This window comes from Mercenaria mercenaria, chromosome 13 (assembly GCF_021730395.1).
Source record: "Mercenaria mercenaria strain notata chromosome 13, MADL_Memer_1, whole genome shotgun sequence".
NCBI lineage: Eukaryota > Metazoa > Mollusca > Bivalvia > Venerida > Veneridae > Mercenaria > Mercenaria mercenaria.
Window position 1 is genome coordinate 63,342,798 of NC_069373.1, and position 26,072 is coordinate 63,368,869.

Below are 26,072 nucleotides of genomic sequence, written 5' to 3' on the forward strand. Positions count from 1 at the left end.
GCTGTGTAATGCTAGGTGCATTGTGTATACTGTAACCAGCTGAAAATCTGCCGTTGGTGAAGGACATTTTTGTTTTTGTTGACTAACTTTTAAGTCGGAAATTATGACATAAATTATATCTCTAACAACAAAAAAGTGTAAGTTATGATATAACTCTGGCAATATACTGTCTTCGTTCCCTCGGATGATGAAAGGATTGGTTATTATTTACCTTTGATTTACCCTTCTGTTGGTTTCCCTGTTTCCGTCCACAGGCACAGACACTTGGGGGTCAGAACCTGTCCCCCCTCCCAATCCGCCCGTGCCAACCTTCAACCAATATATTTTCGCTTTTTTAATCAAACTGAGCACATGTCTCGATCATACAACAACTTCTGTTACCGTTTCAATATGTTTAAAAAATCTCCCATATGCTATCAATGCTCAGAAAAACTAAAGACAACTTACTTCGCAATGTAAACACGATTTTCTTGTCCAAGGAATAGGAGAATAAATCCCAGCTTGATGTTGCGCAGTCAAATTTACTACGCAGAGCCGGAACACAGACGATATGGTTAGTGGTTAAAATAAAAATACTTGCTTAGAATGTCAACAGCCGCGATGGTCGAGACAGTACAGACGCTGGATTTGAAAGAACTTTTTTGGGCAGGGCCACGGGGGGAGACTTCGGTGCGAAAAATGTGTGGGATTTTTTCGGGTGGAGAAATCACTATCGTTTTGTACGCCGTTGCTCGCTCATGATGCGTAAACGGTTTGGAACTGGGTTTTGAAGTAAGGTTTTTCTGAAAGATTAATCTCTTGCCGAAAAGGCGGCCAATCATTGATAAGGAAATATTGTTTTGAAAAAAAAATACGGACCTGGTAGCAATGCACGTGTGAAACTGTTCATTTCTACCTTGTAGATGGCTCATTGTCACAGGAGCAAAATTTTTTTCAAAATGGCTTTTTGTCATTTTTTCCCTAAGAAAACATTATAATTGTAATAAATTTAAGTGCATATGGCCCATGGACCCATACTGTATCCTAGGTACGTTACTGCCACCTGTGTTTCCGTCTACCTGATTACGTAAAACTCGTTATGGGTCGGGGTAAACACCCCAGGATACATTTATTTATATAGAAAGCTTTGAATTGAACTGTTTTATTGTATTTTTACCATATTTAGCAATAAAAAAATGACTACAGTTACACCAGTAGTGTCACAGACATGGTCAATACTCTCGATTGGAAAACGCTCCAACAACATAGAAACCATGCTCCCTGATCATGTTCTATAAAATAAGATCCAACCATGTAGTAGTCAGGGTTTTCCCTCGGGTTTTTATCCCCCGACGAAAGTCGGAGGGATATAGTTTTGGCGTTGTCCATCCTTCCGTCCGTCTTTCCGTCCGTCCGTCCGTCCGGAGCCATATCTAGGAAATGGTTGGGAATATTTATTTAAAACTTCATATACTTGTTCACCACTATGAGTTCTTGCGGCCCGTCAAGTTTCAGTCAGATTGCCCAAGTAACACCAGAGTTATGGGTCTTAGAAGTTTCTAGTGTTAACTATATAGGGTACTATAGATATGGCAATTTCTGCATCATAACTTTTGATATATTTCACCTAGAACTATGAAACTTAAACAGAATTTAGATCACCATAATGTGGTTGTGTACACACAATTTCGTTTGGATTTATTTGTAAATTTAGAGTTATTGCCCTTTAATTGTATAAAAATCCACATATTTGTACATAACAAACTTACCATTTGGTAGAATTTCATTCAATTTCTTTCATTCTTTTCCATGAACATTTATTGTAAACATGTGAAGTTGTGTACCCCCCCCCCCCCCCCCAAAAAAAAAAAACCCCAAAAAAACCATAAATCAAGTTTCAGACAGATTGCCCAAGTAACACCAAAGTTATAACCCTTAGAAGTTTCTAGTGTTAACTAATATAGGGTACTATAGATCTATAAATATGGCAATTTCTGCATCATAACTTTTGATATATTTGACCTTAAACTATGAAACTTTAACAGAATTTAGAGCACTATAATGTGGTTGTGCACACACAATTTTGTACGGATTTCTTTTGTAACTTCAGAGTTATTGCCCTTTAATTGTCTCAAAATCCACATATTTGTACATAACAAACTTACCATTTGGCAGAATTTCATTAAATCTCTTTCATTCTTTTCTGTGAACATTTATTATAAACATGTGAAGTTACGCACCCACACCTCGTCACCTACTTGCCTTGGTCACACTCCCTCCCCATCCCAAGCCCCCTCGTCCCCCCCCCCCCCCCCAAAAAAAAATGTTTTTTTATTTTTTTTCATTATTTTAGATTTTTTTCAAACCTTCCATGATTATTTATCAGCATGCAAGTTGTACCATTTCCCAACCTCACTCCTCCATACTGTCATGCCCACCACTGATCATGCATCTTCTGCACCCCCCCCCCCCCCCCCCCCCCAAAATCCACATATTTGTAAATAGCAAACTTACCATTCGGCAGAATTTCATTAAATTTCTTTCATTCTTTTCTGTGAACATTTATTAGAAACATGTGAAGTTGCGCACCTACACCTGGTCACCCACTTGCCTTGGTCACACCCCCTCCCAAACCCCCCCCCCCCCCCCCCCCCAAAAAATAATATTTTTTTTTTTTTTTCATTTCTTATTTTAGATTTTTTTCATGATTATTTATCAACATGCAAGTTCCCCCACCTCACTCCTCCATACAGTCATGCCCACCACTAATCATGCATCCTTTGCCCCCCCCCCCCCCCCCCCCCCCCCCCCAACTTCACCCTTTTACCTTTTTTTTTTTTTTTTTTTTTCATTTTTAATTTTCCATCAAAATTTATAATCAACATGTGAAATTTTGTTTCCTCTCCCGTTCCCCCGCACCCCCACCCCCTAAAAAAATAAATATATACATGTATAATTATATTTCCATTCCTTTTTTTTTTTTTTTTAAATGTTCAAACCTTGCCCTCAGTCATGTTCAAGATATCTTACCTGTGTTCTTTTAAGGACATTTGTTCTTTTAAGTTCAAATGTACATGTTAATCAGCAACACCTGGTGCCAAACCACTCAAAGACAATATTTCATTCCAGTTAAACTTCAAGCTCACATTTCAGTTAACTGCATTTAATTTTAAAAGCTAAGCTTATTACAAAAAGCATATCCCATTCAAAATAAATTCTTTAGTCAGGATCAAAGTATTATACATTTATTGTGTACTCTTTAATTAAACATTTGTTTTCTGTTAAATTGATTTTGACTAATGAAATTGTTTGCTTCTTATTAACATCTTTAACGGATATATTTTTTTGCCATTCCTCACCACAAACCCTTTCGGCGGGGGATACCAATTCATCGAATTTGCTTGTTTTATTTGGGAGTCCATGGACTCCCATGGCTGCTAATTTAAGGGTCCCTAATAATTTTTGGGGGTCCACAAATTACTGATTTTGAAAATGGACATTATTACTATAAAAATTTGGAAGTGTCTAGTCCTCCGGTAACCGGACGCCTAGCCTGCATTCTAGCCATCTGGGGATTTTCTAGCCATCCGGTAATAGATTTCCGAATGAATAAATAATGATTTTATGTAGTTTTAATGTTATTTACTTAAAGATATCGATAGTTATCTGCAAACAAAATTTTTAGTGAATACATATTGAAGATTTACAATAAATCACTGCATTAATCAGCCGATAAAACAGAAGTTTGCCGAAATCAATAATGGCGAGATCGCCGTGACGTCACTCATTAAAATCTGTTCATCTGATGGCTTTTATTTTCGGAATTTTTAAATTTTAACAACTTTTTCAGTGGATTTTCAAAATGAAAGTTTTGAAATAGATTCTACTTACAATTTTCATATTTAGTATTCAAATATTTTTTAAATGAATTACTGTTTCAAATGACATTTAATTTCAATAGAAAAACTTTTAGTAAAACAGTAGTTAAGCGTTTATAATTAATCCATTTTATTTCGAAATAATGTCAAAATTAATTAATGAATTTCTTGTTTTATATGTTTTCTATTCTTCAAAACAAATATATTTTGTTTTAAGAATTAAAGTTTAGGCTGTTCGAAAAACATCACTTTAACAAAATAACGTACATGGATGTTCGGTGAACAATGTTTTATCATATCGAAAAATAGAATATCAACGGATTTGTATACAAACACGATCTCGTTCGTTTTATTGACTGAAAAATCAGATAAGTATTGATATCTTAAGTAAATAACATTTAAAACTATATAAAATCATTACTAATTCATTAAGAAATCAATTACCGGAGGACTAGAAAATCCCCTAAGGATTTGCTAGTCGTCCGGTAACAGGACGGCTAGAACGCAGGCTAGGTGTCCGGTTACCGGACGGCTAGACACTTCCTAAAAATTTACCCTAAAACCGAATGAACTTGTATCTTTTTAATTTAGATAGCAGATGATTCAATATTTCGGAATGGTATCTTTCAAAATGACAATCATGAGCTTCTCAATTCAGACCGATAATAAAAGGTGTGATACTCTTTGTTACGATCAAATAGCCAGTAATTACCGGCAATTAACGTGTCACCGCCTCGGTAGCCTAGTGGTAGAGCGTCTGCTTCGAGTGGGGGAGGTCGTGGGTTCGATCCCCGGCCGCGTCATACCAAAGACGTAAAAAATGGTACTAGTAGCTTCCTCGCTTGGCGCTCAGCATTAAGAGGGTAGTGCTAGGACTGGTCAGCCCGGTGTCAGTATAATGTGACTGGGTGGGGTATCATATCACGTGTCTACGGCGTGATATTCCAGTGAGGCAGCACTATAAAGTTGGGCATTGTGCTCACTGCTACAAGTAAACACCATCGTTTATATGACTGAAAAACTGTTGAAAAAGACGTTAAACCCGAACACACACACATTAACGTGTCACCTGGTGCCAGTTATGTTGTTCTCAGTTTGATCTCGGTTAAAGATAATACTTGATCCTTAAGTAGTATCATAATTTTTGTGATTTAATTATATTTCTTTTATCACAATACTTCTTAATTTATATGAAATTAATTTTGTTTGAAAGAAAAATAAAACATTTGATCTTTTATGGAACGTAACGGCAATCTTAGATTTTAGTGGTGACAGTTAGCGTGGAGAGTAGTTTCCCTTAACAAAAATGGCGAACATCGGTAAAAAAACTTGTTTTGAAGTTGGAAAATTGTCTATACCTGTGTATAAATGCGCACCCACGATTCGGGGTTGGTCCCAGGGGTAAAAAAACTGTGCATTATACATGGGTATCTCACAAAGGAGGCTTCAGTGCAAAGGAGTTTCGTGAACGATTTTGCGGGTCGAGTGCCAGTGGACGCAGAGGCACTGAAAAATGCGAGTTCAAAGCAGTAAAAGCGCGTCAGGGATGCAGAAAACCTGCGTCCGGGAAAACCCTGAGTAGTGGATAACCATCACCTCCTCCCTACTAGAAATCTTAATTATCTAATCCCACATTCTAAGACCAACTACCATGCCACATCCTTCTTCCCAAGGACCATCAGGCTATGGAACAGTCTTCCAATATATTATGTCCAGTCAAGCCGGAGTCTACTTGACTCATGCTTTCTGTAGACAGATGTATTCTGTTTTTAACCTTAGATCTGTAGATCTTTTATCTTTGCAACATTATGTATATGCGATATATACTTTTAACCCCCATGCACTTAACATATCTTTTAAACTAATAACTGCTCCTGCAAGCGCCTGCCAAGTGTAATCAGTATTGATTTTATGGCAGTGTAAAGTTGAAGTTGAAATTGAGTGAATATAGGTGTATCCTTAGTAGCAGACTCGTAACACTAATCCCGGGAGGATAAAGCTGCAATAAAAACAGTTAAATTCAAAGCTTTCTATAAAAATACAGGTATTGCGGGGTGTTTACACAGACCAGCTCATTATTAGTAAAGAGGCATTAAAAAGTGTAACAAATGTCTTATCGTGGTACTAATGGTTAGAACATAAATAACATATCAATAAGGAAGTGCCCAACTGTTACTGGATGGTAAGAAAATCCTCGGAATTTTAGCTGTCCGGTAATAAATACCTTGATCAATAAGTAATTAATGATACCTGTTATTTACTAAAGATATCGATACTTATCTGCAAACAAAATTTTGTTTGAATCAATGCTATAAGATTCTTTCACTGGTTGTAGGTGCAGGTGGGAAATCCGGCCTCGAGGGTAACTGTTTAGGCGGTAACGAGGCTCCCTGCTGAGTTACCGCCTAAACAGTTACCCGAGAGACAGATATTTTCATCTGCACTTATAACCAGTGACAGAATCTTTTTCTTGCATACCGATTTTAAGAAATAATAATAAAAATAAAATCAATTGAACGGCTTTCTTTTTAGAGCTATTTCTTATGGCAGTGTATTTAAACAAAGCGCGGGAAACCAAGATCCATAAACTGGAAAGACGTTTCAAAACAAACAACAATGTTTAGTTCCTGTTTTGTTATATCAGTTGCAGCGTAACGTTTTTGATGAAATAACGTGATTTGAATCGAAAAATATACTATCAGGAACCAATAGAAACTGTCAAGGTATTGAAGTTTTATTCCATTTTTTAAATAAAATATAAATTACTACATAAATCTTCTACATATATGTAGTTCGTTATATGTCATTTACAGCACAAGAGTCATCTTACACCCCGGGGTGTAAGATGGATTTTTCCAGCACCGGTAAAGATACCAGAAATCCCCGTCTGGTATGCAAGAAATACTGAAGATGAACTTTTAATCGTCTCGAATAAGTCACTGCATTTTCAGCTGATAAAACGAAAGTTTGCAGAAATTAGTAATGGCCAGATCGCTATGACGTCACTCATTAAAATCTGTTCCTCTGGTGGCAGGCAAAACAATGTATTTATGGAATCTGAATTTTAAAATTTTAGCAACTTTTTCACTGGATTTACAAAATTATACAGTTTTGAAATACTTACAATTTTCATATTTTAATATTCAAATATTTTTTTTAGCTCATCTGATTTTTTGAAAAAAAATGATGAGTTATTGTCATCACTTGAGCGGTTGTCGGCGTCGGCGTCGGCGTCGGCGTCGGCGTCTGCGTCGGCGTTGCCTGGTTAAGTTTTATGTTTAGGTCAGCTTTTCTCCTAAACTATCAAAGCTATTGCTTTGAAACTTGGAAGACTTGTTCACCATCATAAGCTGACCCTGTATAGCAAGAAACATAACTCCATCTTGCTTTTTGCAAGATTTATGGCCCCTTTTGTACTTAGAAAATATCAGATTTCTTGGTTAAGTTTTATGTTTAGGTCAACTTTTCTCCTAAACTATCAAAGCTATTGCTTTGAAACTTGGAATACTTGTTCACCATCATAAGCAGACCCTGTACATCAAGAAACATAACTCCATCTTGCTTTTTGCAAGAATTATTGCCCCTTTTGGACTTAGAAAATCAGTTTTCTTGGTTAAGTTTTATGTTTAGGTCAGCTTTTATCCTAAACTATCAAAGCTATTGCTTTAAAACTTGCAACACTTGTCCACCATCATAAGCTGACCCTGTACAGCAAGAAACATAACTCCATCCTGCTTTTTGCAAGATTTATGGCCCCTTTTGGACTTAGAAAATATCAGATTTTTTGGTTAAGTTTTATGTTTAGGTCAACTTTTTCTCTTAAACTATCAAAGCTATTGCTTTGAAACTTGCAACACTTGTTCACCATCATAAGCTGACCCTGTACAGCAAGCAACATAACTCCATCCTCCTTTTTGCAATAATTATTGCCCCTTTTGGACTTAGAAAATCATTTTCTTGGTTGAGTATTATGTTTAAGGCAACTTTTCTCATAAACTATCAAAGCTATTGCTTTAAAACTTGCAACAGTTTTTCACAATCATAAGTGGACACTGTACATCAAGAAACATAACTCTATCCTGCTTTTTGCAAGAATGATGGCCCTTTTTAGACTTAGAAAATCATGGGTAGAACAATATTTCTATTATACAAAAAAAATCAGATGAGCGTCAGCACCCGCAAGGCGGTGCTCTTGTTTAAATGAATAACTGTTTCAAATGACATTTAATTTCAATATCGGCAGTGTGATGTTCAAAAGTTTTAGAAAAACAGCAATTAAGCGTTCATAATTAATTCATTTAATTTCGAAATAATAGTCAGAATTAATTAATGAATTGCTTGTTTTATAAAGTTTCCAATTTCCATTCATCAATTTTTGTGCCCCCCCATGAGTGGTGGTAGCATATAGATTTGGTCTTATCCGAGCGTCCGTCTGTCCGTCCGTCCTTCCGTGCATCCGTCCGAAGTTCGTGACGCGCCTAGCTTGAAAAGTGTTTGATATAAATTGATGAAACCTTGCATGAGTCTTAATCATGATATGTACTTGCGCACCTCCTATTTTTCTTCTGGCTCCTTCCCCTATTTTCAGAGTAATGGCCCCTGAAATAGTCAAAAATGCACATTTTCACTTTGTGACGCGCCTAACTCAAAAAGTGTTTGATATAGATTCATGAAACCTTGCATGAGTCTTAATCATGATATGAACTTGCACACCTCCTTTTTTTTGTCTGGCTTTGCCCCCTATTTTCGGAGTTATGGCCCCTGAAATAGTCAAAAATGCACATTTTCACTTTGTGACGTGCCTAGCTCAAAAAGTAATTGATATAAATTGATGAAACCTTGCATGAGTCTTTATCATGATATGAACTTGCGCACCTTCTCTTTTTCGTCTGGCTCCTCCCCCTATTTTCTGAGTTATGGCCCCTGAAATAGTCAAAAATGTACATTTTCACCTTGTGACACGCCTAGCTCAAAAAGTATTTGATATAAATTGATGAAACCATGCGAGAGTCTTTATCATGATATGAACTTGTGCACCTCCTATTTTTCGTCTGGCTCCGCCCCCTATTTTCAGAGTTATGGCCTCTGAAATAGTCAAAAATGCACATTTTTACCTTGTGACACGCCTAGCTCAAAAAGTGTTTGATATAGATTCATGAAGCCTTGCATGAGTCTTAATCATGATATGAACTTGCGCACGTCCTATTTTTCATTTTGGTCCGCACCCTATTTTCAGAGTTATGGCCCCTGAAATAGTCAAAAATGCACATTTTCACCTTTCGATGCACCTAGTTTAAAAAGTATTTAATATAAATTATTGAAAACTTGCATAAGTCTTTATCATGATATAAACTTGCACACCTCTTACTTTTTGGCTGGCTCCACCCCCTATTTTTAAAGTTATGGCCCCTGAAATAGTAAAAAAAATGCACATTTTCACCTAATTATGTGTCTAGCTCAAAAAGTATTTGATGTAAATTTATGAAACCTAGCTTGGATCTTTATCATGATGTGTCCTTGCACACTTGGCATTCTTCATGAGAATCTTAGCATTTATTACAAAGTTATGGCTCTTGAAATAGCCAAAATAGTGGATTTTTGTTTGTGATGCTCATAGCTCAAAAAGTATATGGCCTAGAATAATGAATCCTTTTCATAAAATGTTTGTTGAGGCTATACCCCATTAAGACTGCAAACATTTGAATTATTTCTCCTCATTTGTGACAAATGTACCAGTGTGGGGGGCACACCCTGTGTCCTACAGACACATTCTAGTTTTTTATAAATTTGTGTTTTAAGAATTAAAGTTTAGGCTGTTAGAAAAACATCACTTTTTACAAAATAACATGGACGTACGGCAATCTATGTTTTATCATTTCTAAAAATAGAATATCAATGGATTTGTATACAAACATGGTGATCTCATTCGTTTTATCGACTGAAAAATAAGTAATCTACTTGAGGAGATGAAAAATATACTTTGGTATGTATTCACACAATATTTTGTTTACAGATAAGTATTGATATCTTAAGTAAATTATAAATTAGTAAATAGCAGTTAAAACTATATAAAATCATTACTTATTCATTTAGAAATCAATTTACGGACGGCTAAATCCCCTGAATCCAGATTCATTGTTTTATTATGCCCCCAGATACTAGTATCTGATATACTTGATTCTATGCTAGATTTCCATCAAACCTTGTAATTATTATCAGTACCAAGCCTAGTTGTGTGTGTGAGAAGCGGGTTCCATTTTGATGATATTTCACTTAGTTATGACCCTATATTAATCATTTCTATATGCCTCTTTTTCTAATTCCGAGCCTTTGGAAAATTTGCGCTTGCAGCTATTTCCTGTTTCTAAATTTTATGCATGTTGTGGCAAATCATAATAGTATTACTCACATTAAAATAGAAATATACATTACAGGAAGCCATCCAGCTGGCTAACGGCAGGTCGGTGGTTCTACCCAGGTGCCCATTCGTGATGAAATAATGCAGGGAGGGGCACCTGGGGTCTTCCTCCACCATTAAAGCTGGAAAGTTGCCATATGACCTATCATGTGTTGGTGCGACGTTAAATCCAACCAAAAAAAAAAGAAAAAATACATTACAGAAAATTCTGGCACAAAATTTGCTTATTTAAAATCAGTGGGGTAATATATAACCTTCTTATAGGAAACAGAAACCACTTGCTGTAAAACATTTTTGTCTGCAAACACAATTATATATTTTGTTCTTAACTTTAAAAAAAGAAGTTTTTCCCAAAAAAAGCCTTAGTTTTTGAGAGCTAGTACAAATGATCACAAGTCTCGGTTCAACGAGAAAGCATTAGGCTGTTTCAGAGGGTGAGGGGCATCATGTGAAAGCCTGGATTATTGTTGTGCATGTGCGATGCATGTTCCATTTGAATGATTTTTTCACAAAGTTATGGCTCTTTATTATGACCCCCTTCCAAGAAGGAGGGGTATATTGCTTTGCAGACTTTCTTAATATTTTATCATCAGTTTGATCTTTGAAACATGTAGCTCATAATACTCAGGTGAGCGATCCAGGGTCATCATGACCCTCTTGTTTCATTTTTAATGCAATGTGGTCATTTAACTTGAGTTCATCGTCAAAAATAACTCCCATATCTCCTCCTTTATTAAAATTTTCATTAGTGGTATCTCCAGATATATAGTATTTGTGTCAACACTGTCCTTCCCTAAATGCATGCACGTACATTTCCCAACTTTAAAATTCATTTGATAATGCTGGCAAATCAGGCTGTGTACTTTCTCTATTGAAGACATTTCACTGTACATTCACTGTAAGGCAAATAATTTTGAACAACCTCGTGCAGATCATTAATTTTTTTCTATGTTTAAAGTTATTAGTCCCCTACTGGTTGAAAACCAGTTTCAGAGACTATAGGAATACGCTTTTCGGTCATTCTATCCGTCCGCAATTTCGTGTCCAGTCCATAACTCATCCTTGAAGGGATTTTAATATTACTTGGCACAAATGTTCCCCATGGTGAGACGAAGTGTCTTGCGCAAAATCCAGACCCTTAACGCAAAAGTCAAGGTCACAGTTGGAGGTCAAAGGTCAACGGGGCTTTTTTCCTGTCCGGTCCATAACTCTGCCATCCATGAAGGGATTTTTATATTACTTGGCACAAATGTACCTCATAATAAGACAATGTGACATGCACAACTTTCAGACCCCTAGCTCAAAGGTCAAGGTCACACTTAGCAGTAAAATGTTAACATGGCATGAACAGGGTCTGTTTCATGTCCGCTCCATAACTGTCAGTCATTCATGAATTTTGATATCACATGGCACAAATGTTTCCCATGGTGAGACGACGTGTCATGCGCAAATCCCGGACCCCTGGCTTAAAGGTCAAGGTCATGATTGGGGGTCAAAGGTCAACAGGGCTTTTTTCCTGTCCGGTCTATAACTCTGCCATCCATGAAGGGATTTTGATATTACTTGGCTCAAATGTTCCCCAAGATGAGACAATGTGTCCTGCACAAAACCCGGACCCCTGGCTCAAAGGTCAAGTTCACAATTGGAGGTCAAAGGTCAATAGGGTTTTTTCCTGTCCAGTCCAGAACTGTGTCATCCATCAAGGGATTACAATATTTCTTGGCATAAATGTTCTCCGTGATGACGTGTCATGCCCAACACCCAGAACCCTAGCTTAAAGGTCAAGGTCACACTCGGAGCCCAAAGGTCAATAAGAGTTTTTTCCTGTCCGGTCTATAACTTTGCCATACAAAACAGGATTTAAATATCAGTTTGCAAAAATATTCCCCTGAATAAGACAACATGTCATGCGCAAAATCCGGGCCCTAGGTCTAAGGTCAAGGTCACACTTAGAAGCCAAAGGTCAGATAAAAGAATGACTTTGTCCGGAGCATTTCTTCTTCAAGCATGGAAGGATTTTGATGTAACTTGGCACAAATGTTCACCACCATGACACGTATTGTCATGTGCAAGAACAAAGTCTCTAGTCTAAGGTCAAGGTCACACTTAGAGGTCAAAGGTCAAATTTAAGAATGACTTTGTCCAGAGAACTTCTTCTTCATGCATGGAAGGATTTTGATGTAACATGGCACAAATGTTTACCACCATGAGACAGATTGCCTTGTTTTTAGAATTATGTCCCCTTGTTGTTATTATAAATAGATTATATTGTAACTTTTTTATTACTGGCCATAAGAAAAAATCGAGACCACTTTTCTGTGGTACAACAGTTTCTTGTGGACTTCCATTATATATATAACTTCTTTTTTAGGATTAATTTCCCATTGTTGTTTCTATAACTTATATGATAACTTTTTTATAATCGGCCAAAAAATTCCATATGAAAACAACTACCTGTAGGTTTTTATATATGTAAATTTTAATCCCAAGTGTTTTGTTATAACATATTGTATATATAACTGGGTTATTATAACAGTAGCTCGATTGCGGATGCTGTATTCGGCTCGAGTGGATTTTTGTCAGATCGAATCTCACGAGGAGCACAAGCGCCGAGTGTGATCCGACCTGCAAAATCCACGAGAGCCGAATACAAAATCCCAGATCGAGCTACTGTTATAATGACCCTTTTATATATACCTCTACCTTTTTGTTTGTTGTTTTGTTATTAAATGAAATATTCAATGTTTATCGATATTAAAATGGATCTAAGTGAAGTTTTTATGTACGCTATTTATAGAATTGTGTCAGGTCATGCATATTAATGAAAGTAGTCCGGCAGCATACAATACGGAAGGTACAATACGGAATTTAAAAGGTACAATACAGATTTTTTCTGCCTGTTCATATTTAATTGTAAAATACAACCGATTTTTTTACAGAATTTATATAGGTATGTAATAAACTACAATATTGTTTATACATCATTGACAGATATCAGTTCATTATGTTATACTGCAGTAGAGAAAATTAGATGCCTTACAGTAGGGGACTTTGTATTGCATGGCAATACTTCATTCACTTGTTATTTTAAATAATATGTCATTTCAAGTTGTTGTTATTTCAGATTTGTTCTAGAGAATGGCAGGACCATCATCAGAGATTGGGCTGTATATAGAGCCAGAACCTGTGATCTTACAACCAAAATGTGCCAATAGTAGTGGTAATAACAGAAATCCGTAAGTGTCTTTGTATCTTAATACAGACAAACCTGTGATTTAAGACCACTTGTGAAGACCTATAGTTTCCGTACCAGTTTAACCTTTATAAAGCCTGCTGGCGGCAAGTGATTCTGCCTTTGTGACTAGTGCAGACCATGATTAGCCTGCCATTTTGTGCCTTTTTGTAAAGAATACCGTATAGCGGGTTATTTCTGCGGTCAAAATATTCTGCGTTTTGACCCCAAAAATTGTGAAACAAATTACTGCGTGTTTAATTTCTGCGTTTTCACATAAAAGGAAGAGAAATTTCTGCGATTTCGATGCCAATGAGGAGGTTATTCCCCGTATGATCGGGCGTCGTGAGAATGATAGCATATGTAAACAATAAACTAATTTACTGGTAACTGCTGTAAAGTAACTTTACTTTTAATGAATACATTGTAGGATATAATAACATGTGAATTGAAAAAATATAAGTCCAACAACAATTATACAAACTACAAATGCAAACTACGGTATATCAGCATAACGGTTACACATGTATAAAGGTTACTAAAGTATAGTTCGGAAGATCTTCACAAGGGATTAATAAGGACAACTCAAATGAAATTCACACAGTTTATTTCATTGACAAAAAAAACGTTTTCTGAGGGATTAACAGTTAGGACTTTGATTGATCATCACACCTAATTATACAATTATCGGTACTTGTTAGATGTCGACGCTAATTTCCAATAATTAGACAATGCCATCGTGAACTTCGGATTGCCTCGGGTAACATAGCATGAAACAACGTTGGTGAACAAATGCAGATTTTTTGCTTTTTAAATTTTTGCTGGATGAATATTCTGCTTGAAATATTTTTGCGATTCTACCGAGAGACCGCAGAAACGCAGAAATATTCCCCCCGTAGAAATAACCCGCTATACGGTACGATCTGTTATCAGAAGTAAAAAAGTAAAAAATAAAAAAACACCCTCTCATTTTAAGAAAAAAGAAAATTGGACTTTACCTAGCAATTGGTAATGGCTTTTCTGTAACAGTTACTATGATTCTGTTACAGAAATGTGTATATAAACACCAGTAGTGATGATGAAGAAGATGTGGCATCAGGGAGCAGTAGTTACGAGAAATCTGTAAATGGACATTTACTGGGCAATGGGTCAAAGGTGAGTAAGAGAGGAGTGTTTTGACTCCTCAGTGATGTGAAGTCTTGCCTTGAATGCTGTTGAAACCAATTTGTAGCATTATGTAAGATTGATATTGAGGTAGATTGTATTTGAAAAACTTCAGTTTTTCATATACAAATATGCATTGAAATATAGTTTACTTCATTTGTCCTTCTGAGATTTTTTCCCAATAATAGTTAATATAAATTACTTTAAAGTTAAAAATTGAGCTTGATATTTCAAACTTGACATAGTTAAAGGGATTTGCATCTAATACATGATAAGAAGCAAGAAGATAAAATCCAATTTTGCATATTTATAAATTATTTTGATGAAGTGGCTGTAAGCATATACATGTATGCATTATAAATGTGTTTCACATAATTACAAACAATAACTTTGTGAAACAAACGTTTTTAGCTCAACTTTTCGAAGAAAAAGTGGAGCTATTGCTCTTGCCCCGGCATCGCCGTTGGTTAAAGTTTTTGATAAAGTCAAATATCTCTCTTACTATCAAAGCTATTGACTTGAAACTTAAAATACTTATTAACCATCAAAGTCTACACCAGGAGAAACAATCCCATAACTCTTGATTTGAATTTTGACAAAACTATGCCCCTTTTTAACTTAGAATTTTTGGTTAAAGTTTTTGATAAAGTCAAATATCTCTGTCACTATTAAAGCTTTTCACTTGAAACATAAAATAGTTATTTACTATCAAAGTCTACACTAGGAGAAACAATCCACACAACTCTGATTTGAATTTTGACAGAGTAAGGCCCCTTTTAAACTTGTAATTTTTTGGTTAAAGTTTTTAATAAAGTCAAATATCTCTGTTACTAATTAAGCTTTTGACATGAAACTTGAAATAGTTATTTACTATCAAAGTCTACACCAGAAGAAACAATCCTCCTAGTGTCCCTGGCAGGAGGGATAGAATGTTTGAATGGTTAGTCCAACACTCTTGTGTACTCCACACCTACAGATTCTGTCCAAATGAAAGAAAATGTTGTATATATCATGAACATGTAGCGGTCATGCTCATATCTCAAGGACTTCTAAATCCAGTTATTTATTTTTCTGCGGCCAGAATGGGGGAGTTACTTGGGCAATCTGTCTGAAACTTGATGGGCCCCATAACTTCATAGTGGTGAACATGTATATGAAGTTTGTTTGGAAAAAATCTAAAATAAGGAATGAATTTTTTTTGGGGTGGGGGGGGGGGGTCGGGGGATGGGGTCACCTTTTCTGTCCGTCTGTCTGTCTGTCTGTAAGAATACCAGTGATGGAAGTTAACCTTGGCAAATGATTTATTATCATGATGAGTAGCTGGAAGAATGAACTGTAACTTGGTTATTTATTGATGGTCTTTCAACCTACCCAGTACTTCTTGATTCAGGACTATTACATTTTACTAACTGGTTTTCTGCAAATTAATGACAACATTCCCAAATAAATCAAACTTAGACTTTTGGAACTACAGTGGACAGAGTACTTAATGTTAATTAATTTGATGAAAAAAATAGATGTATATCAATGAAGTTTCTAATTGCAGGTAAATAGCAGGTCTTTAAATACATCAATCATTGAGGAAGATGAGGATGAAGATGATGACTCAGAAATTCATTCTCGTGTTGGTGATTTTTTTACCGCACCCTGCAGAGCAGCTGAACAAGCAGAAGAATTTGTAAAGAAAGTATGGGAGGCCGGATGGCGAGTAGTCCATCATAACTCGCTGCCGAACTGGTTACGAGATAACGATTTCTTACATAAAGGTCACAGATTACCAACAAATTCATTTGTGGCTTGCTTCAAGTCTGTTTTTCGTATACACACTGAAACAGGAAATATATGGACACACTTATTAGGTATGTAAACCCTCTACTAAACTTAACCTTTTCCCTGCTAAATTTCTAAAATGGACTGGTCCATCATTCAGTTTGGGCAGTACCACTTATTATTCGAAAGGGTGTTCACTGAAAATTTTAGGACAGGAATAGCAAACAGTGCAGACCAAGAGTCCGTGCAGGCTGATCTTGGTCTGCACTGGTCGCAAAGGCAAAATCACTTGCCATCAGCAGGTTAAAGGTTAAAAATATCTTCAAAATTTTGTTTAGACAAGAGTTTCTCTTAACTTTAGTATTGATTAATATTTGATATCATGTTATATAATTAGTGCCATGACTATATTGACTGTAATGTTTACTTCAGTTCAAATTTAGGCTTCAATAGAAACACATTTAATATTAAATTAAAGCTGCAAAATCTTATATACCTATGAACTCGATGCAGTGGCATTATTTTGGTTTTATTTGTAAAACTGACACATTCCCTGATTTAAATAGTAACTTATACAGGGATTGTACACAAATAACATGAGAACAGATCTAATGCTTTCTGTCTGCCTCAGATTGATCTTAATATGTGGACAATGCCTTGTATGTTTCTATCTGCATATTACAAAATAAGTCTGTAAATTGAGGTGAAAACATACATGTTGTACACAGTCATTTATGGTAAAAACTTTTATGATTATTACCATTTTCATTTTCTAGGTATGATCGCTTTTGTTGGGATCACGGCCTATTTTTTGTCTCGACCAACACTAGAAATCCAGTGGCAAGAAAAAGCTGTGTTTTCTGCGTTCTTCATGGGCGCCATCATGTGCTTAGGATTTTCTTGGGTCTTTCATACAGTGTTTAATCATTCACAGAGAATAGGCAAACTCTTCAATAAGTAAGTACTTCTATATTGCTAAATTCTTGCATCTTTAATACTTTAAGATTGGGTAGTTTTTTGTTGGCTTTGTTTAGTGATTTCATGGTTTACAGTCTTATTCACACAGAAATGGCAGCTATTGTCTTAAATACGTATATACCAGTATTGAAAATCTAATAATTTCATAATCATTTGTAAAATTCATCACATCATTTACAAGCAGAACATTGTATGACCAATCAATATGTTGCAAGTTTGACCCCAGGACAAGGTGAATGTTAATCATGCCTGTTTGCCAAAAATTTGATTCATCTGTGTTTTAATTCGTAAGTTGCCAGTAAATAAAATTCAAGAACACTTGGTAGATTAATTGACATTTGTATGTAACTGTATTATTATAAATTTATAGTTGAAAACAGTGTTAAATTCAGCAAAAGTTTTTATGTAAACAATGTTTTTTAGGTTGGATTATTGTGGGATAGCGTTCCTTACCATGGGATCATTTGTTCCCTGGTTATACTACGGCTTCTACTGTCAAATGGGAGTGAAGATCATTTATATGGTACTGACATTTTCACTCGGCACAGCTTGTATTGTGGTGTCCTTATGGGACAAATTTAGTGAGCCAAGATTTCGGGCTCTCAGAGCAGGTAAGTCATTGACTATTTTATACATGTATGTGGAAAATTACATGCATCAGTTGTTCTGTAGTTTTGTATTGCTAGAGTTGCTTGTGTTTGGTTTATATCCAGTGAGAGCTTAGGGAATTTATTCCCACTGAACAATAGAAGTTTTATATAGGAACCATTTGCTGTGGTTAACATAAAGGTTGGCTTGCCTTGTGGGCAGCTAGGTCCAAATCATTGAATGATCATTGTAGTCTATTAACCAATGAAAATCTTTAATTTTTGTTGTAAAATCTAAGCAAGTTTTATGAGTGAGTGATTCTTGTACATAGTTGTTAGAGACATGTTTGAGGTGAAATTTCATATTTCACTGACAGGCCAACAAAGTTGAGCTTTTGGTTAAAGTGTTGTTTTAGATATTGACTACCAGTAGTATATTATAAAGAACTTGAAATGCTGTATATTAAAAGTCTTTTTGTATAAACATGAGTAACAATGTCAAATCGATATTGAAAAACCTAATCATTGATGGCCAGTGGATATGCTAGTACCCAGGTGTCTGTTTTTGCCTGAAATGACATCTGAAGGCAGAAAAATTGTCTTTTGATCTGTATTATGTCGATGTGACTAAACACGTAACAAAACAAAACCTAACCATTGATGGTTATATTTCAGGAGTGTTTATAGCGTTTGGTCTAAGTGGAGTGATACCAGCTATACATATTGTAAGTACTGTGGGATTCTGGGATGCAGTAAATAAGGCATCACTTGGCTGGCTTTGCCTGATGGCCGTCCTTTATATTACGGGTGCAGTTATCTATGCAGTGAGAATTCCAGAAAGATTCTTCCCAGGAAAATTTGATATCTGGGTATGTACTACAGAATTCTAGCATGTTTCTTTTTTTTTTTTTTTTTTTTTTTTATTTTATATTGTTTGTTTCCCCTCCCACATGCAACCTGAAAAAAAACACCACATTCCAAAATATTTTATTGTAAGATACAGTTTTTAAAAAATCTAAATTTCTAATTTTGGTTTAAATTTTTTAGGTTCAAATAATTATGGGAAGAAAAGAAATGGAATTACCAATAAACATATAAGTTACTCACATTTTTAGCTCATCTGATTTTTTGATCGGCGTCGGCGTTGCTGGTTAAGTTTTATGTTTAGGTCAGCTTTTCTCCTAAACTATCAAAGCTATTGCTTTGAAACTTGCAACACTTGTTCACCATCAATAGCGGACCCTGCACAGCAAGAAACATAACTCCATCCTGCTTTTTGCAAGAATTATGGCCCCTTTTGGACTTAGAAAATATCAGATTTCTTGGTTAAGTTTTATGTTTAGGTTATTTTTTCTCCTAAACTATCAAAGCTATTGCTTTGAAACTTGCAACTCTTGTTCACCATCATTCGCTGACCCAGTACAGCAAGAAACATAACTCTGTCTTGCTTTTTGCAAGAATTATGGCCACTTTTGGACTTAGAAAATATCAGATTTCTTGGTTAAGTTTTATGTTTAGGTCAACTTTTCTCCTGAACTATCAAAGCTATTGCTTTGAAACTTGCAACAGTTGTTCACCATCGTTCGCTGACCCTGTACATTAAAAAACATAACTCTGTCCTGCTTTTTGCAAGAATTATTGCCCCTTTTGGACTTAGGAAATCAGATTTCTTGGTTAACTTTTATGTTTAGGTCAGTTTTTCTCATAAACTATCAAAACTATTGCTTTAAAACTTGCAACACTTGTTCACCATCAATAGCTGACCCTGTACAGCAAGAAACATAACTCCATCCTGCAATGTGCAAGAATTATGGCCCCTTTTGGTCTTAGAAAATATCAGATTTATTGGTTAAATTTTATGTTTAGGTAAACTTTTCTCCTAAACAATCAGAGCTATTGCTTTGAAACTTGCAACTGTTGTTCACCATCATAAACTGACTCTGTACATCAAGAAACATAACTCCATCCTGCTTTTTGCAAGAATTATGGCCCTTTTTGGACTTAGAAAATCATGGGTAGGACAATTTTTCTATTATCCAAAAAAATCAGCTGAGCGTCAGCACCTGTAAGGCGGTGCTCTTGTTGTTTGTCATTATTAATAAAAAAAAAGTGTTTAAGTTCATATTAAAGAGCCAAGATATTGCCAGTGACAATTCAAGGGTCAAGGTCGTTATTACTAAATATAGAAGAACGGTTTTAAATCAATTTAATTAGGAATGAGTAGCTTGGTAGAGACCAAAATTGAATTGCATTTAGATGCTTTTTGTAGACAAAGGATGCTTTTTCAAGGGTGAAACCTTTATGCAAAAGGAAAATTCATGTATTTAAAAGAAAAATACTGGCATATATTTCATGAGTGGAAACAAAGATATTCTAAGGACTGGCCCTTTCTTATCTATTTTCATTAGTCTGGAGTCACTCACCGAGTGTCATGTGAATAATTTTATGTTTCAGTTAATTATTTTAAATTTCATATTTTATAAAAATGGATAATACCAGTATATCGGAAGCTTGTCTAAGCCAGTGAAAGTGGTAGATTAATGGTAAAACTGTATTTCCTATATAAATATTCCATGCCTCTGGAAGGTTTTTCACATTTTTAGCTCACCTGTCACGAAGCGTCCGTCATCCGTGCGTCAGTGCGTGCGTAAACTTTTCCTTGTGACATCTCTAGACAGTTTTCATGGGATCTTTATGAAAATGGGTCAGAATGTTCATCTTGGTAAATTCTAGGTCAGGTTCAAAACTGGGTCATGTGCGGCCAATAACTAGGTCAGTAGGTCTAAAAATAGAAAAACCTTGTGACCACTCTAGAGGCCATAATTTTCAGTGGATCTTCATGAAAGTTGGTCAGAATGTTCACCTTGATGATATCTAGGATAAGTTCGAATCTGGGTCACGTGCGGCCAATAACTAGGTCAGTAGGTGTAAAAATAGAAAAACCTTGTGACCATTCTAGAGGCCATAATTTTCAATGGATCTTTATGAAAGTTTGTCAGAATGTTCACCTTGATGATATCTAGGTTAATTTTGAAACTGGGTCACGTTCGGCCAAAAACTAGGTCGGTAGGTCTAAAAATAGAAAAACCTTGTGACCTCTCTAGAGGCCATATATTTCATGAGATCTTCATGAAAATTGGTCAGAATGTTCACCTTGATGATATCTAGGTCAAGTTCGAAAGTGGGTCACGTGCCTTCAAAAACTAGGTCAGTAGGTCAAATAATAGAAAAACCTTGTGACCTCTCTAGAGGCCATATTTTTCATGGGCTCTTTATGAAAGTTGGTCTGAATGTTCATCTTGATGATATCTAGGTCAGGTTCGAAAGTGGGTCACGTGCCTTCAAAAACTAGGTCAGTAGGTCAAATAATAGAAAAACCTTGTGACCTCTCTAAAGGCCATATTTTTCATGGGATCTGTATGAAAATTGGTCTGAATGTTCATCTTGATGATATCTAGGTCAGGTTCGAAACAGGGTCATGTGCGATCAAAAACTAGGTCAGTAGGTCTAAAAATAGAAAAACCTTGTGACCTCTCTAGAGGCCATATATTCCACAAGATCTTCATAAAAATTGGTCAGAATGTTCACCTTGATGATATCTAGGTCAAGTTTGAAACTCGGTCACGTGCCTTCAAAAACTAGGTCAGTAGGTCTAAAAATAGAAAAACCTTGTGACCTCTCTAAAGGCCATATTTTTCATGGGATCTGTATGAAATTTGGTCAGAATGTTCATCTTGATGATATCTAGGTCAAGTTCGAAACTGGGTCACATGCAGTCAAAAACTAGGTCAGTAGGTCTAAAAATAGAAAAACCTTGTGACCTCTCTAGAGGCCATATATTTCATGAGATCTTCATGAAAATTGTTCAGAATGTTCACCTTGATGATATCTAGATCTAGTTCGAAAGTGGGTCACGTGCCTTCAAAAACTAGGTCAGTAGGTCAAATAATAGAAAAACCTTGTGACCTCTCTCTTAAGGCCATATTTTTCATGGGATCTGTATGAAAGTTGGTCTGAATGTTCATCTTGATGATATGTAGGTCAAGTTCGAAACAGGGTCATGTGCAATCAAAACCTAGGTCAGAAAGTCTAAAAATAGAAAAACCTTGTGACCTCTCTAGAGGCCATATTTTTCATGAGATCTTCATGAAAATTAGTGAGAATGTTCACCTTTATGATATCTAGGTAAAGTAGGTCAATAGGTCAAATAATAGGAAAACCTTGTGACCTCTCTAGAGACCATATTTTTCAATGGATCTTCATGAAAATTGGTCAGAATTTTTATCTTGATAATATCTAGGTCAAATTCAAAACTGGGTCACATGAGCTCAAAAACTAGGTCACTATGTCAAATAATAGAAAAAACGACGTCATACTCAAAACTGGGTCATGTGGGAAGAGGTGAGCGATTCAGGACCATCATGGTCCTCTTGTTGTTAATATGGTTTGAGACCAATGCATTTGGTGGTTCAGACTGGCTCTGTTTTATATCTCACATGCCCCATGTGGTTCTGGGACGATCTTAGTATGAAAAGAATTGGAACCACTGCCTTACTGTTGCATGATCATAAGAGGCGACTAATAGGGTCTTAACACTTGGTTTTGCTGTAACTCTGTGATTCCAGCAGGTATGCAAATTTTGATTCCATACCTCATGTTTTTATTTCGATGTAAATGAAATGTGAAACCAAAATTTGTAGTCCTGTTTTGTGCCATATAACCTATACTGTGTTGGTGCGCCGTTAAATCCAAATAAATAAATAAATTACATCCAACATGTTATACAGAAAAATAATGTTTTCTCTTTTCAGTTCCAAAGTCACCAGATATTTCACGTGTTTGTTCTTGCAGCCGCTTTTGTGCACTACCACGGTATTACAGAAATAGCAAATTACAGACTGACTTTCGGAGATTGTCTCTCCACAAAATTCTTCTAGGATTGAAATCTTCAAAGAAAAAAAAAACCTGTAGAAAATCAAAGAGATGATACTGTACCTTCGATATTATACATAAAGACTTCTTAATTTTTATACATGATTTGTAGAACAAGAAGAAAACTAAAATATGCCAATGGTAGTCCATAGATATAATATATATTTGAGAAACCTTTAAAATGTTAAAGAAAGGCTGCTGGTGAATTTACAAAGAAGTATTGTTTCTTGTCTATGCAGAAAGGGGTTCTAGAAATTGTTTACATTAATTTTCTTTATGTTTCTTGCTATGTAATGTAAGCCAGAAAAACAAATTTTGATATGATTCAGATAGGTTAAAAATGAGGAAATCTGGCTTAAGTCTTACAACTGAGCTTTCTTTTTCTGTATGAATAATGTAGAATGTTACATTTCAGATTGAAATAGTAAATTATTACAGTGGAACTTCTGAATACCGGACCTATCAAAAACCGGAAAATTCCGAAAATCCGACAGTTTCCTTGGTACCGATTTTCCTCCTATTTTCTATATAGACCATACTTCTGAATACCAGAACTTCCAAATTCTGAACACTGGAAGATATTTTTGAAAAATTTTACTTATTTCAGTAAAATTTTACTTTCAAAAATTGCATACATAAACAAGTAGATATTTGTTCGACTGCAGATCTTCCAAAAACTGTCTTTTATTCTGGTCTTTGAGGTGTGTGTGGTTTTCGGAAGTTACACTGATAATGCTGAAATCTGATTTACTTACAATATTATTTTATGCCATTTCATATGTCACTTCTCTGCACCATGTGCAAGACTTCTTCATTGGAAGCTTGTAAAAATATTAAAAGTCATCCTTTTATCTAGATCTGTTGTCATTAATCACATTTATATATATGTATCTGAATTTTAAAATGTACTATTTGACTTTTGCCTTTATTTGAGTAAATGTTACAGCAAAAACGAGAAAGTCCCCTTATTGCATATAAAGTCATTATGACATGTATAAATTATTTAAAGAATTTGTCAGTAAAACAATGTTCTGCAGATTGGTCCTTTCAAAAGGATTCATACACAAATGTAAATATCATCCATCTATGGGTGTATTTATGCAGAAATATGAAATGTAGGTGTAACTTATACACCTCAATTGAAAACACAATTCTTTTGATTTAATTGGAACATGACACTATAAATAGAAACAGAGCTTCTTCCACCAATCGTAAGAGGTTTTCAGTCAGGGGACGGGTTAAGATATGGCCAGCGTAATGTTGCCGTTGGCTCACAGTTTTATGTCCAAAGTCACTTCTCAAACATCAGAGTGTCATTGGTAAGTTGTCTGTACCCTATGGGGAACATGTGTATACTGGTCAGAAATTTAGGATTATAGGCTACTGTACCAGTGTCAAATAACTGGGAAAAAAACAACATTTTTTTTGTTTTAGAGAAAAATAGCTTTTTTTCAGCAGTTGTTCCTCCTTTATGTATTACAATTTAAATTTTTTAGTTAATTAAATAAATCAAAGGCAAGATTGTGATTCCTATCAATTATTGTGACCTATAATAGGTGAGTTTGTAGACTTTGAAAAAGAAATGAATTGTGGAATATGGATCAAACTTAAATTTTAATATTCTTTGTTTTTCAAAGTTTCCAGTTTCACAGACATGTTGTTACTTGTAGAGATGAACAATATGTTGGTAGGTTGTAGGTTTGTTTTAATTGTGATTGTTGACTGTACCAAAGTCAACCTTTTGATGTCAAAATTTTAAAAATTAAAAGTATACCTGATACTGACAGAAAAACTCAAAGTCTTGTATTGCTGTATGTAAAAAAAAGTAGAACAATAGAAAGACTATACAAATACATGTATTTATAAACCTAGTCCCATAATTTGATTAAAGTGGCATTATGCGCATCTTACTGCACATAGTGTGTTTTTGGTGAATGTTTTATAAAAGCAATTTTCGGTTGCTGTGCATCTAAATTTGTTAAATTAACGATAATGCCGCATAAGTATTTGAAGTTGATGCTCTAGAAATAAAGAAATCAGACTAATAAGATAATAGTTTTTTTCTTCAGTCTTCTACGCAGTGATCTCCCTTACCTATAGGTAGAGATTTCTCTAGTTGAAGGGAAGCAACTCCTGCGTGCAGTTTGACTTTTTTAAAAATGACTGCCCCAGTCAAAATAAGAAAAGTCATATTTGGAAAGTAATTATCTTGTACTGGTAACAGGAAGAGTTTGTTATATTGGGTTAAAAGCTGTAATTTCCTTCACCCTTTTTTTCTCACACATCTACTTCAGCTTGATTTGTACTTGAAAAATGCGCAGTTTTCCACTTTAACTTATTTTCATAAATTTTGAATGTTTATCATGCTGGGGCTCCAGAGGGGTATGGGTACCTAAATTGCACAAAATCATAAGCACAGTACCCTATTTAGTCTGTGAGCTAAATTAACCTATTTAGAACCAACTTTGAAAGCAATTAAGCTGTTTATAAGTTGTGCAGTAAAAAATCCTTTCGATTTTCCGAAATATAATTAAGGATTGAAAGTGGCATGTTGTGCATGTCAGATTTGATCATACCTTCTGCACCCACGAAACTTTCAAACAAGTAAGTTGTCATGGTGCTGGAGAAATGAAACATGATTGTTCTATTGAATTTTGACACTGATTGATGCAAATAAAAACACAGTTTAAAAAATATAGATAAAACATTTTACGACAATTGTTAAGGTAAGAAACTTTCTCTAGAAGAATCTGAAGAATGGTCTAAATAGGGTACTGAACATAATTGGGCCACTTGCCAGTAGGGGTATTTCTGGCTTGAGGAATGAATGAAGCAGAACCAAATGCTGAAGTTTTGTCTTGCTGTCAGTTACAAACATTTGTTCAGAATTTTCTGAAACGTGAAGATTTCATTACTATGTAATTACTCATGTGTTTGACTTAAGGTGACTTTGTGTTGTTAATAACATTATAATAATTGTTCTGGCTGAATTGTGAAGTATGTAATACTTTAATATAGATATTTATTACATTTTCTGTATGTTTACTTTTTTTTTTAATTATGTTCACTGTAAACAACTTCATTTCAATACTATAGAAGGTAAGGTTTTAACAATTAAAAGAATGTTTTACATG

At 35.3% G+C, this 26,072-nt stretch overlaps 1 protein-coding gene across 1 annotated transcript; it reads left to right on the forward strand.

Annotated features, from left to right (window-relative positions):
• LOC123529609 (adiponectin receptor protein-like) lies at positions 1-24,778 on the forward strand. Its single transcript, XM_045310005.2, has 8 exons — positions 1-137; positions 13,400-13,511; positions 14,557-14,662; positions 16,218-16,530; positions 17,218-17,398; positions 17,843-18,030; positions 18,682-18,875; positions 22,818-24,778. Exons 2-8 carry the CDS (start codon positions 13,414-13,416, stop codon positions 22,941-22,943), a joined length of 1,206 nt encoding a protein of 401 aa, XP_045165940.1. The 5' UTR covers positions 1-137; positions 13,400-13,413; the 3' UTR covers positions 22,944-24,778.
• Positions 24,779-26,072: the final 1,294 nt, after the last annotated feature.